At 51.2% G+C, this 14052-nt stretch overlaps 1 protein-coding gene across 1 annotated transcript in view; it reads left to right on the top strand.

Annotated features, from left to right (window-relative positions):
- Positions 1-5923: 5923 nt before the first annotated feature.
- Positions 5924-14052, top strand: part of LOC119308032 — a 33022-nt gene continuing 24893 nt past the window's right edge. Inside the window, exons 1-3 of the mRNA XM_037584144.1 lie at positions 5924-6349; positions 6444-6523; positions 8408-8468. Of these exons, the coding sequence (XP_037440041.1) occupies positions 6002-6349; positions 6444-6523; positions 8408-8468 (489 nt within the window). The 5' untranslated portion in view covers positions 5924-6001. The remainder of the gene's footprint in view (positions 6350-6443; positions 6524-8407; positions 8469-14052) is intronic.

Here is a 14052-nt window from a genome sequence, read left to right as displayed (position 1 = left end):
CAATGTTTTGCACATAGAGGAAACTATCATGGATGCACTTTGATCACTGGAATGCAGTTTGCGTAGGGGAGATCAACATGCTGATGATAGAGGCAAGCCTCATGGACAGGATCTTGGCGATCAATTTTGTAATGGAGTGGATGAGGCTGATCAGTCGGAAATCAGCCATGCATGTGGTCCCGTCCTTCTTCGGCAGCAGAGCGATCATAGCGGAGTTGAGGGCAAAAAAATTGCCTTAGCTAAGTTGTAGAAGTGATTGAAGGCCGCAATGAGATCCTGCTTAATAATGCACCAGCATGATCTGTAGAAAGCTCCAGAAAAACCGCCCGGCCCTGGTGCCTTTTCAGTGGGGGAAGCCATGATCTCCGCCCACACTTCAGTTTCAGTAAATGGGTTGTCGAGGCTAGCATTCTGAACCGATGGCATTTGAATGGAATCCCAGTTGATCGAGCAGCCACGGGCGCGGCTGTGCCAAGCAGATGAAGAAAGTGGGTGTGTGCAATGGCAGCTTTGTCATCGTGTGCAATGGCCGTCCCAGCATCGGATTGCAGAGAGTGAATGAATTTTTTGCGCCTTCTAGAGTTGATCTTTGTTTGGAAGAAAGCAGTCCTGGCGTCTCCGGCGTGAAGCTAGGAGACCCTGGAAGCCTGGCGTTTGCGTGCATGCTTGATCGCAGCCAGCCCCACGATCCGTTGTTTGAGTTGCTTGCGGAGGCAGAATCCAGCGGGTGATAGTCTGCACTTTCCTAGGCGATATCCAACCTAAGCACCACCTCAGCAGGAAGATGGAGCTAACTTTTGCATCACTGAACAATGATCGAGCCCAAATCTTCAGGCCAAATGCAGTCTGCTTCAGCTTGAGTTTCAGTATCGCGAAAGGGCAGCCGGGCGCAGCTGGCCGCTACCATGCACGCTCCGCTGTTTCCTTGAAGCGCGAGAAACACGACCAAAAAGATTCAAATTTGAATGTGGCCTTCCTCAGCGGCACAGTGGTGTCAGATGGCAGCAGCTGGCAATGGTCGGAGCAGGCGGTCGAGGCGACCATCAGCATGAGAGAGGGGAAGAGGCTCTCCCATTCCACATTGTAGAAAATCTTGTCAATGCTCACAAAAGTTGGATTCTCCTGCTCATTTGACCAGGTGAATCGCCTATTTTTGCACTTGATCTCCTTCAGGTCTGCGGTGTCAATTGCCCTTCTGAACATGCCAATGATGCGACGGTTTAGGTTGAGATTGCTCTTTTCCCTGGATTCATAGATGATGTTGAACTCGCCAACAATTACCCATGGCTCACCCTGGGGCGGGGTATCATGGATCAGCTCCGCCAGGAAGGCGTCTTTGCGCCCATCGTTGACTGGGCTGTACACTGTCGTCAGCCAGAATGAGTAAGAGCTCTGCAAGATAGTGACCTTAGGAGTGATCGAGAAACAACCCACGACATGGGTGTCTAGCTGCACGATTCCCTTCTCCTAGAGGATCGCCACGCCTCCTCTAGTGCCCACGGCTAGCAGGACCGCACAACCATCCACCACCCGTTTCCTCCCAGTTCATGCACAATGCTAGGCGACCAGGATTCCAGCTTCGTCTCTTGCAGGCAGAGGATTGAATTTTTATGTGATGTAGCTAGTTCACAGACCGCAGCTCTCCTCGCTGGTGAGTTCAGACCCCTAACATTCCAGGACATAAGGGAGAATTGGGTGTTATTCATTGGGCACAAGCAATTTCTCCAGCAGCATCACAATTCTATTGATGAAGGGGTGATACAGATAGATAGCCATCTTATTAGGGGCAAGTCAGAGGCCACCAATAGGCCCCAAGATCCTCTGGCACAAAAGCGATCCTCTAATCCTGAAGCTAACTAAATTGGGAACTAACATGGAACCTAACTCAACTCGGCTTAAGGCCAATCGCTACTGGAGACTAAAACTAACACTGAAGAAAGTACTATAGTCGACTAACATAACTAAACTACGGCTTCAGGAGCAGCATCTGGGCCAGACATGCCGCCGGCGATGCGCAACGCCTCCGGGTTGAGGCGGGTGAGCTTGGCGATGATAGAGATGTCCTCCTTAGACAGCAGCTCATCGAAGCGCTTGATGAGGGCCTTTGCCACCTTCGTAGTCATGGCCTCCTTTGGCCCAATCATGCCAAGCTTCTTGACCAGCAGCAGGGACGCGCGCTGCATAACAGGCACATTGGAGCTGTGGCTTGCCTGCCACGCGCTCTGCCTGGTTGGCCCCGAACTGGCCCAGGCCTTGGGCTGTGCAGATGCGCGTCGAGCCGGGGGATGGCACACGAGTGGAGCGGGGGTGTCGGTGAAGAGGTTGTTCTGCCTTTCATTTATGTCGCTGGTGAGGAGCTAAAGCTGCTAGACCTGCTGCGTCATCGCGCCGAGCTGAACTTCAGTGGAGGCCGTCGATGGCATAGCACGACAGGTAGCAACCGAGGGGCCAGTGGTGAACTCGAGCGGGGTAGCAAGCGTATTGGCGATGGTCTGGTCGATCTCGTGCTGGCTGCTGTCAGCATGGACGGGCGGGAGAGGCATGTGGTCCGCCAAGTCAAAGAAGTCGGTGACGGGGTCACTGGCCTCCACCACCGCAACGGGGGCCGCGGCCGCCCCCGGTGCCATGTGCTTGGCTTGGTTTGACAATAGCGGCAAGGGCGGAGTGGCTTTGAAGCTGCTACCGGCGTGGCGGTTTGCTCTGCCGTGGCGCCTACTGACGGGCGTCCTGCTCCGCTGACGCGCTGGGCCACCGTTGTCCTTCCGCAACGGCTGCTCGCGCCCATCGTGGTCGTGGCCCAGAAGCGTGTCCTTCAAGGACCAGCGGCCGCTGCAGCCTGTCGTTATCGTCGTGGTCCCGACGTGCACCGATCTGAAGCCCACCACAACCAGTGGAGCCGACCACGGGGAGGGGGGAGGGATGACGCCTGCCCTGCCCCTAGCCATCCTCGACGTGCATCGACCACGTCCCCGGGTAGACCCGCGAGAACGGGCGATCGTCCTCAGACCCCGAGGAGGGAATGTCGCTTAGGCCCGAGTGTGAAGAGCGCGGCGACATCGGTGATTAGTCCTCGACGTGGTCCACGTGGATGAGCATGACGTTGCACCGGACACGAGGAGGGAGGACCTCACGGCTCGGCGGCGAGTAGCCGGGCATGGTCTCGACGCGGCCGGCACCGTGCGCCGCCCGCTTGATGGTGTGCTTGGTGGGGATGAAGGCAACGTCATACACCCACACCCAACACACGAAGGTCCGCATGTGGCCGCACTCGTGCGCGCAACTGTCGAGCCGGTCGATGATGCACTTGTCGCCGAGCACCTTCGCCGCCCCCTTGACGGACCACATGTTCATGGGCATCTTCCCAATGACGACGCAGACGTGGAGAAGGAAATCCTCATGGTCGATGTGGTCATCCTCATGCCACAGCTTGATGGTGAAGACGACGTCGTCGATGTTGATGGAGTCTAGGCAGACAACGTTGTCCCGATGCGCCGGTAGCTCGAAGTGGACGAGGAAGTCCTCGGGCTCGTGGCTGGTGACCCGCAGCAGGTGGGCTGGAGTGCGAAGCATGGATTCGAAGGCGCGACCAACTGACATGGGGCTCGCCGCATGCCGCTCCACCATGGAGACCAGGAGGACGGCGTGGCGGCGCTGGAGGAACATCTGATGCTCCATCTCCGGCGACTCGATCACCACCTGGTGGCTGTCCCTCGGACGCCGCGAGGGGTCTGTGTGGTAGCAGCGGTCCATGGCCGGCGCAGGCGGAGGCGGCGTGGGAAGTGGAGGCGTTCGCGGACCGGACCTCGGCCAACAGCAAGTACCGGCACACCGCTACGACCTCGCCGGACTTGAGGGCAATCCTTAGCGATGTGGCCCGACAGCTTGCACTCAATGAAGTGGATGGGATCTCTGCAGTCTACGCGACGATGTTTGGAGCTGAGGCACCGGAAACAGAGCCCCCTGAAGCGCCTTAAGAAGGCCTCGTGGCCGGCGGACGCATTGAAGGAGGGCCGCTGGCCTCGGGGGTGTCGTGGGCGTGCAGGGGAGGCATGGGCCCGTGCGGCGTCGCGGCACACGTTGCGGGACAGGATCTGAGTCCATCCATCAGCAAGGCTCGGAGGGGTGTGGTCGACGCGGGGCGACGGCAAGACCACGATGGACTTTAGACGAGGCTGCCCAATCTAGCGATCCCTACTATTATCCGGCATGGAGAGGTCGTCCGCAGCCTTGGAGCACTGCCCCCGAAGCAGGATACGCGGCGGAGGTCCGGGGATAGCCGTTGACGGAGGGGCAGCGGAGGGACCAGATCCACCGACGGACCGCTCGGCGGGCGCATATTTGGTATGGAAGCGGGCTGACCCCATCCTTTGCTGTCACGCGAGCTGGAGCGGGCAGAGCCACTGGAGCGCACCGAGTGGGCGCATCCCATGGGGTCGGAATGGTGGTGGCGCTGGCCGAGCGGCCAGCGACGGGGGAGGTGGCCGCCACGACCGAAGTGGCTGACAGCGCAGGGAGGGGTGGGAGCAGAGCAGAACGCTACTCTGTAGATCCACTTATTTAAAACGTTTTATCTCCCATGTTGATAGGTTTCTATAAACTTTTTTTCACAAAAAAACAGACAAAAAAACCAAACCGGGAGCATTTCCCCTCTTTTTGGAAGACGTTTCCGAGAGGCATGGCCGTGCCTCTGTATCGGTACCTCCCGCGGAAAAAAAAAGAAAAAACGCATTTTTTCGTTTCCAAAAGGCACGACCGTGCCTCTCGCGGAAGCAAAAACGTGTCTCTCAGGAAAGGAAAAAAAACACATTTTTTGCCGTTTTCAAGGGGCCATGCCTCTCATGGAAGCAATACCGTGCCTCTTGCGGAAGCAAAACCCTGCATCTCACGAAAAACAAAAAAATCGTCATTTTTTCGTTTCTGAAAGGCACGACCGTGCCTCTCGCAGAAAGCAAAACCATGCCTCTCATGGACGAAAAAAAAGTGAAACACATTTTCCCCCTTTTCGAGAGGTACAGCCGTGCCTCTCATGGAAACAAAACCACGCCTCTGCTGGAAGCAAAACCGTGCCGTTTAAGAAAGCAAACAAAAAGAAAAACGTGTTTTTTCTGCACAAATCTTTTTTTAATTTCTTTTTAACGAAAAGCTAAGAAAGACCGATGAAAATCTAAAAAGTAAAAAAAAAACATCTAAAAGCCCAAAAGCACGAAAAAAAGTAAAATCCGAAGGCCGAAGGGAGCGCCCAGGGCACAACACATGACAACGGCAGAAAACGCGCCAAGGAGCGCGCTCAACCCTCCTACAAGTGATCGTTGCGAGGCTCCCCAAGAGGCACTCGTCAACTAGTTACTCCAGCTCCTAACTCCCAGGGATACGTTGCCATGTTTGGGACTGCTCCGCTCCTTAAAATTCAGCTCGGCTCCACAAAACAGAAGCCAAACGGGGTAGCTCCACGATATGCCGCTCCAAAAAAAAACTAGAATATGAGGTACAACTCCCTGTTTTTTGTGAAACTCTTCGGGGGGTGCTCTAAAAAATTCTAGAAGTGGGAGTTGGGCAGAAATTACACACCACTGCCACCAGTAAGTGGGTATCCCTACGTTTTTTTTTTTAGAACATAGACGTCAGGGACGTCCGGCTTTAAATTAATAAAGCCCACCCCCCTACGTTTCTCCCCACCAATCCAACCAAATAGATTTTTTTCACCAAATTTCCCATTCTTAAAGCTGAAGCTATATGAAAGCCAAACATTCTCTTTGATAGAGCTGCAACTTCTGTATGAAAATGCTCCAAAATAAATTTGATGAAGCGAAACATATGTTGATAGAGCAGAGCAGTTCCCACAGGCTAGTGGGGGGAACGTTCGGAGCCAAGTCGGGCCGCAACCGCTCTAATCGGTCCGTGAGTTTCCCAACAATTTGGATGGTGGCAAAGAGTGCGTTCTTTCTTCACACGGATAGACCGACCTCCGACTCCCGTGAGTGTCCGCTGGGCGTGGTGTGCCATGACCCCCGCCCTGCTTCCCCTCGCCCCCTCGCCTCCTTATCCAAAGCCACCACGGCTATGCCACAAACCCAGCCCCGCGCGCCCGCTCTACCGGTGCGACGCCACACGCCGCGACTTCGCTGTCTACACCGCCTCCGCTGCCGCAGCCGCAATGAGCCCCGCCGCCGCTACTGCGGCAGATGAGGCGCTCCCTTCGGCGTCACCCTCACCGACGCCTCACCCTCCAAACGGCGGGGCTACCTCGTTGCTGGTCGGCATCGCAAACACGAGGTCGTGGTCGCAGTACTACGGCAGCGGCTTCTCCATCCGCGTGCCGCCGTCCTTCGATGACATCTTGGAGCCCGAGGTGACCGGTCTCGTCTACTTTTCTCCCTACCCTGCTTCAGATTTTCATAGCAATCTTGGGGTGAGCTCAAGATTTGTTTTCGGCTGCATTTCAGGATTTCAGCGCCGCCATGACCTATTATGGCGACAAGGCCAAGGTGAGGGCGTACGCAGCTCGGTTCGCATCTCCAGATAGGTAGGTAAGTAAGGCCCCTTTCGACTTACCAGCTACAGACCTGTTGCATTTAGAGCTGTGTGAAATGTTTATATTTTAATGTTTAAACTTATAAATTTTGGTTAGAAAATTAGGAAAGTAAAGGAACTATATTATTCTCTGGGCTTTCCTGCGTGAAAGCTTAGATTCCTAGCTACGAAATATTGTTACCGCACCGCAAACACAAATTATGTTAAGTTAGTACTTTAATCGTTCGAGATTTTTGTCCGTGAGTTAAACATTTTTTTTGCGGGTAAGTTAAACTGATTTAATGAGTTTTTTTCTCTCAAGTGTTGATATATGGTGTTCACTTTCTTTCATTTGCTAGGCTCATCCAAAAAAGTTCTGAAACCAATCTAGAGTTTCTTTTAAATAATTGATTTAAGATTTTGGATACGCGGCCTGTGATTACCCTAGACCTCTTCACAATAGTTCTATGCACATGCCTTCTCCACTTACTCTTTTCACTTTCAGTCAGTTGTGCACACCACATGCATGAGATGGCATGATAGCATGGTTAATAATATAGCCAACTGATGGCTATAAGAGCATCTCCAGCCGTTGACCCCCCAGGAGGCGCTAAAAATCGCCCCCTGGGGGCGCACCGGCGCTAAACCGCGCGCTGGGGGCGTGATGCCCCCAGTCACGGCGCCCACGTTTTTTTGAAAATTTTAATTACGGCACAAACACGGCGCAAATTCAACCAAACTTTGGCGAGTTCGTTCATATTTAAACATATTTTACAAAAAAGAAAAAAACTACTAGGCTGCTCCTCGCCGTCTTCCTCGCCGCTCCTCGCCGCCCGCCGCCCTTGCAGTTCTACATGCCGAGGAGGCTGTAGAACCGCGTGTAGTCGCCGTCGTCATCGTCTGGGAAGCCGTTCGCCGCCGCGCCGTCGCCTGGGAAGCGCTCGGCCATGCTTTGAACTGGAGACGGCGAGAGGAGAGGGAGGAAGGGGGAGAAATGGCGCGTCGGCATTGGAGGCTCTATGCGTGTCCCCCGCGCGCTGGGGGTCGGCTTATATAGGCCGAGGCGCCGCGTACGCGTGGCCGCCGCGTGTACGCGTGGCGGGCGAGGGGACGCGCGTCGTCCGGTCTTCATTGCGCCGCCCGTGAGGCATCAATGGAGGCTGACCGGCGCGGCAGCGTGCGGCAGCTTTGGCATTGATTCGCCGCGGGAAACGAGCGAGAAGAGAGACGAGTCGTTGACGCGGCTGGCCCGCGGCTCATTCGCGCCAAAAACGATTCGCCCGGCGCCCCCGAGCGCCCCCCGGCGCGCCGGGTTCGGGTTGGGTCCGCCGGCGCCAATTTCAGCCCGAGCCGGCGAAAACTGGGCCCTTGGGGGGCGCGACTGGGCCGATTTTTTGGCGCCGGCGGCCGAAAAGTCGCCTAGGGGGCCTTGTTGGGGGCGCGGCTGGAGATGCTCTAAGGAACTGCCATGTCATCTATAGCCACCCATCTATAGGTACTCATACAATAATGTGGGCTATGAGGTAGTACTTTTTTTTTTCATCTTCTCTCTATCTCTTTCTTCACATTAGTGCATTTACCTGGAAATGCGAATATAGCTAGGCTCTTGCATGAGAGCCAACTCCCCTTACTTTTTCACATCTCCCTCCTCCACATAGGCAAAAATGACATGGCTATAAGCCCACTATTGTACTTGCTCTTATGCAATCAATGCGTAGCGCCATCTCTAACTAATTCTTCACACAACATGCATGAGATGACATAATGATGATGTGGCACGCATGCATGTTGCTTGCACAGTTAAGAAAAATAGGCAGTGGGTTGCAACTATTTACAAATAGAGGATTACATTCGAATATGCCTAATGCAGAGAACCTTCTTCCTGTTTTTAATGTAGGTTAGAACTTGTAAGCGTGGTAATCAAGCCATCTAATCAGCTCAAGATCACATTCCTAGAGGTATGTCGAGGAACTTGCCATTTTTCACAACTGTTTTTTACTTAAGGGCACTGCTAACTGGGGTGCACGCGACCAGCCCGTGTGGTTTCGGAATTACATATATAGATCTTTTAGAAAAACAGATCTTCCCCCGCTTCCACCTCCTCCAAACTAGAAGTCCCCACCTGCACTTGTCATGCTGCTTCCCTGCCTCCGCCGCTGCAGCGTCCCCGTCTCCTGCGAGGTCCTGGCAAGCTGTTGCCCCTCGTAGGTGATGTTGTGGCCAGCCGCAACGTCCCCGTCTTGAGCTCGACCAATTGTCTAATCTGAACGGCGGTCAAAACTAAGAGGCCCCCACCCGCACCTGTCAATTTGCTTCCTCACCTTCGCCGGCGATGCCGTGGCGTCCCCGTCTCCAACCCGGGCGTTGTTCTTTTCCACGGTAGAAATCGACTGAACCGAAGGAAAAAATAGGACGTAAAAAATTCTAAAAGAAAAAATACGCAGAAAAAAGCCCACCAAAATACACATGCAACTCTCTTGTACGAAATATATCAGCCCCCCTCCCCCTTTGGCGCATTTAATTCACACCAGGCCGACATTGCATGTGACGCACGTTACGCGTGGTCCATCAATTGGTCGCTGCCGTGAGGGAGGTGTTTTGCTTAACATTGGGGTTGTTTTGTGTTGAGCAGAGGAGGGGCCTGCCGAGTCAATGGCTCTTGCGGATGTGTCTTGCACAACATCGTGCACCTCCTGGTCTAGGGCGGCCACTCATTGGAATGGGCCTGGCCTGCAAAATATGGGGCTCCATTCAACACCCCCCCTCAAGAGGGGTGATAGATATCTATCATTCTCACCTTGTCGCACGCCAGACTACATACTTTAGTTCCTAATCCTTGTCAAGTAGTCTGCAATCTGTTGCTCTGAACTCACATGCTTTATCTTGATGATCCCAGCATCTAACTTCTATTTGATGAAGAATCTATCTATTTCCACATGCTTAGTTTTGTCATGCTGCACTAATTTTTTTGATATGTATGATTGCTGATTTGTTATCACACCACACATTCAAACAACTAGTCTTCAATATCTTCAATTCTTCTAATAAATTTCTTGTCCACAACCTTTCACTTAGCCCTTGAGCCATAGCTCTATATTCGGCCTCGACAGTTGAGGTGCACACAACTTGTTTCTTACTTCTCCATGATACCAAGTTCCCACCAACAAAGGCACAAAATCATGAGGTTGATCTACAATCATCTAGGCAACTTTCCCATGGTACCCATCGACCACGAGATGCTTGTTACTCTCAAATAAGAGTCTCATTCCTGGTGCCCCCTTCAAGTACCTTGGAATTCTATACACCGCTTCAAGATGATCACTCGTAGGTTCATGCATGTATCTTCTTACGACTTACTACAAAGGCAATGTCAGGGCATGTATGACATAAGTAGAACAACCTCCCAACTAATCTTTGATATCTCTCCTTATCCACTTCTTCTCAAGCTGTCACTTTGTGGTTTTGCTCAATTGGGGTCGAGGCCACTCGACATCCTAGCATTCCTGCATCACTTAGTAGATCTAAAGTATACTTCCTCTAAGATAGTGCAATTCCATTGGCAGACCTGGTCACTTCTATGCCCAGGAACTATTTGACTCGGCCCAAATCTTTGACTTCCTCTGAGATAGTCAAGGGACCCCAACCTGGTGGCAACGTCGCCAGCGGTGAAGACGATGGCCAGCCGTGGCATGGCGGCGCTTGGTGTGAGGTGGCAGCCATGGCGCTGCTGGGGGCGACGAGCAGCACCGGTGGTTGGGCGGCACGACCTGGGCTGAAGACGGGCATCGGGCGGCATGGGAGTCTTAAGAGTCGAGGCGGTCGGTGGTAGCTTCATAAGACGTGGGTAGGTGATGTTGCGTGGGGGAGTTGTTGTATCGCGGATAGCTAAGATCATGAGCCCTCCGTCCCCGTTGGTCGCCGGAGGTTCTTCGTCTGAAGTACCGAAGTCGATCTCTTCTTCTGCTTTTATATCGTTGACGGAAAATCCCTCTTTGTCGAGGTTGTGGATGGGTGAGGCCATTGGCTCGAGGTTCATGGACGTGATTTCAATTGGAAAGAGTGTTGGAAGAGAGGGAAGATATCCGTTGGGGACCTAGGGTGGGCACCAAATGTCGATGAATAATGTTGTCATGGAAGATTGTAGAGAGAGGGATAGCTCGTCCAATGATGGTGATATAGTGGTTTTACACATGTTCAGGCCCTTGGATGGGAAAAAGCCCTACGTCCTTCCTACCTATCTTTATTTATTAAAAGTACAATGGAATTTTTCTATCTGTGGAGCTATAGGCTACCCGCTTGATCCCCTTATTCCGTGGGCATATAGGTAGTCATAGCATTTTATATGCCACATATGAAACAAATAGTGGTTTTTTTTGAAAAGGAGGAAAGCCCCCGACCTGTGCGTGAGAACGATGCATGCAGCCATTTTATTTAAGAAAGTACGAAGACAAAGTCTGAGGTCCAGTATTGGCTCACAAAAGGAGCCTGAACGAAGTAAAAAAATGCAAAGTAAAAGATGCCACATTCGTCGAAAAAATAGGCTATGATGATTAAACACCTAGCCTATTATTAGCTCGCCATCCAAATCAGCTGAAGATAGCCCGTGGTACCATCTCCCACCGGTTGCACCCAGTAACCAAAAGCTCCCTCGAGTCCGCGGGAGTGAGTAATGACCACGTACAGATCCAAGCGGTGGCTTTGTAGATAACCTGCAAAAAGTTGGTAAAAAAATTTCCCGTTAAAGATCATATCATTTCTGCAGTTCCATATAGCCCAAAATAGTGCACATATTCCTATTCGAATATGTCTCGCAATATTGGATTCCACGCAATTTAGCCACGTCCCAAATAACGTGTTGATGCTAGTGGGAGGATTAACGTTGAAGGCTATATGAATCGTACGCTAAAGCAGTTTGGTTAGCGGACAATCGAGAAAGAGGTGTTGTATATTTTCATCATGGTCGCAAAAACAGCATCGAGAGCTACCCACCCATCTTCGCTTTAGCAAGTTATCCTTGGTTAAGATCACTTCCTTGTGGGCAAACCACATGAAAATTTTAATCCTCAACTGAACTTTAATCTTCCAGATATGAAGTGATCTCGAGATTGGCCCAGAGTCAATTAAATCCAAGTACATAGGTTTCACCGTGAAAAACTACTGTTGCTAGATAATTTCTAGTGAGTGGCATCTGGTTGGTCCAAAAGTTTACGTCCATCAACCCGCGCACCAAGTGCAACCACGAGTTCCAACATTCCCCCACCAGAGACTTCCTAAATTAGATATTAAGAGGGACAGTTTGTAATACTATAGCAACATAAGCTTCCTTACGTTGTACAATATTATATAACATGGGGTATTGCAGGGCTAAAGGCGTCTCCCCTAACCATGCATCTTCCTAGAATCTAGTTGTGTTACCGTTACCAATGATAAATTTCACTCTTTGAAAAAAGGTTTCTTTCATTCTCAATAACCCCGCGGTAACCTGGGCCAATGTCTTAGATTGTAGGTACTTGTTACGCCAAATTTGTACCCTCGTACCCTCAGTCTCAACAGACAACCGAAATAGGAATTTGCTAAGTAGGCATCTACTTCTAAGTTCTCGACCCCTAGCCCACCCTGTTCTTTGGGTTTGCAAATTATATCCCATCTCGTCAATCTGTATTTCGTCTTAACTTCATCACATTGCCAGAAAAAGCGAGATCGATAAAAGTCTAGTCTTTTTTGTACCCTATAGGTACTTCAAAGAAAGACAAAAGGAGCATTAGCAAACTAGTCAGAACTGAGTTTATCAACACAAGCTGGCCCCCATAAGACATAAGCTTGCCCTTCCAGCAGCTTAGCCTTTTTTCAAATCGATCTTCAATGCATTTTCACTCCTTATTAGATAGTTTGCGATGATGAATTGGTATCCCTAGGTAACTGAACGGTAGGGAGCCCATTTCACATCCGAACAACTATCTGTATGCATCTTGTTCCTCTTTGGCCCTCCCAAAACAGAACAATTCGCTCTTGTTAAAGTTAATTTTCAGTCTCAACAGTTGTTCAAATAAGCAAAGCACTAGCTTCATATTCCTAGCTTCTGCAAGATCATGTTCCATAATAATTGTGTCATCCACGTATTGTAGTATGGACACTCCTGCATCCACAAGATTCGGAACTAGTCCTTCTACTTGGCCGTTTTCTTTAGCCCGACCGATAAGAGTTGCCAACATATTTGCAACTATGTTGAATAGAACAGAAGACATCGGGGCTCCCTGTCGTAAGCCCTTGTGCATCTGGAAATGATGACCTATGTCATCATTCACCTTAACCCCATGTCACGCCCAATATGCGACCCTATCCAAAAGGAACTCGAAGGTCCCATCAAGGATAGACCCGCATATTGGAACGCTTTTGCAAGGTGGATATCATTACATCAACATTACATAATAGATGGGGATACATACAAGCGACATACAATGCCCCACGAATACAACATCACAATACATCAGAGCACCATCTCACTACGGATGAAACACAAACAGAAACTCCAACGACATCCAGCTAGCCCAGGCTGCCGACCTGGAACCTATCCCTTGATCGAAGAAGCAGAAGAAGAACTCAACGCAAGCAAGCATCGCTCTCGCGTCATGATCATCGGATAAACCTGTACCTGCAACTGTTGTTGTAGTAATCTGTGAGCCATGAGGACTCAGCAATCCCATTACCATGGGTATCAAGACTAGCAAAGCTTAAAGGGAAAGGAAGGGGTAAAGTGGTGAGGCTGCAGCAGCGACTAAGCATGATATGGTGGCTAACATACGCAAATAAGAGCGAGAAGAGAACAAGAGGAACGGTCGTCAACTAGCAATGATCAAGAGGTGATCCTGAACACCTACTTACGTCAAAGATAACTCAGAAACCGTGTTCACTTCCCGGACTCCGCCGAAAAGAGACCATCACGGCTACACACGCGGTTGATGCGTTTTAATTCGGATCTGGTGTCAAGTTATCTACAACCGGACATTAACAAATTCCCATCTGCCAATAACTGCAGGCACGGCTTTCGAAAGATTATATCCTGCAGGGGTGTCCCAACTTAGCCCATGACAAGCTCTCGCGATCAACGAAGGAATAAACCTTCTCCCAGGAAGACCCGATCAGACTCGGAATCCCGGTTTACAAGACATTTCGACAATGGTAAAACAAGACCAGCAAAGCCTCCCGCTGTGCCGACAAATCCCGATAGGAGCTGCACATATCTCGTTCTCAGGGCACACCGGATGAGCCAGACGTCGGGTTGGCATAAACCCTGGTTGCCCAGGGGGCGCCGGACATCGCTCAGGTTGGACCAACACTCACAACGAGCACTGGCCCGGAGGGGGGGGGGGGATAAAATAAAGATGACCCTCAAGAGCGCGACTCCCAAGGGAAAAAGGGCTAGGTGAGGCAAATGGTAAAAGTCAATGTTGGGCCTTGCTGGAGGAGTTTTATTCAAAGCGAACTGTCAAGGGGGTCCCATAAATCACCCAACCGCGTAAGGAACGCAAAAATTCGGGAACA

This window comes from Triticum dicoccoides, chromosome 5B, assembly GCF_002162155.2.
Source record: "Triticum dicoccoides isolate Atlit2015 ecotype Zavitan chromosome 5B, WEW_v2.0, whole genome shotgun sequence".
Taxonomy (NCBI): Eukaryota; Viridiplantae; Streptophyta; class Magnoliopsida; order Poales; family Poaceae; genus Triticum; species Triticum dicoccoides.
Note: the sequence above shows the minus strand (reverse complement) of the source record. Positions and strands in the feature narration are given on the sequence as shown.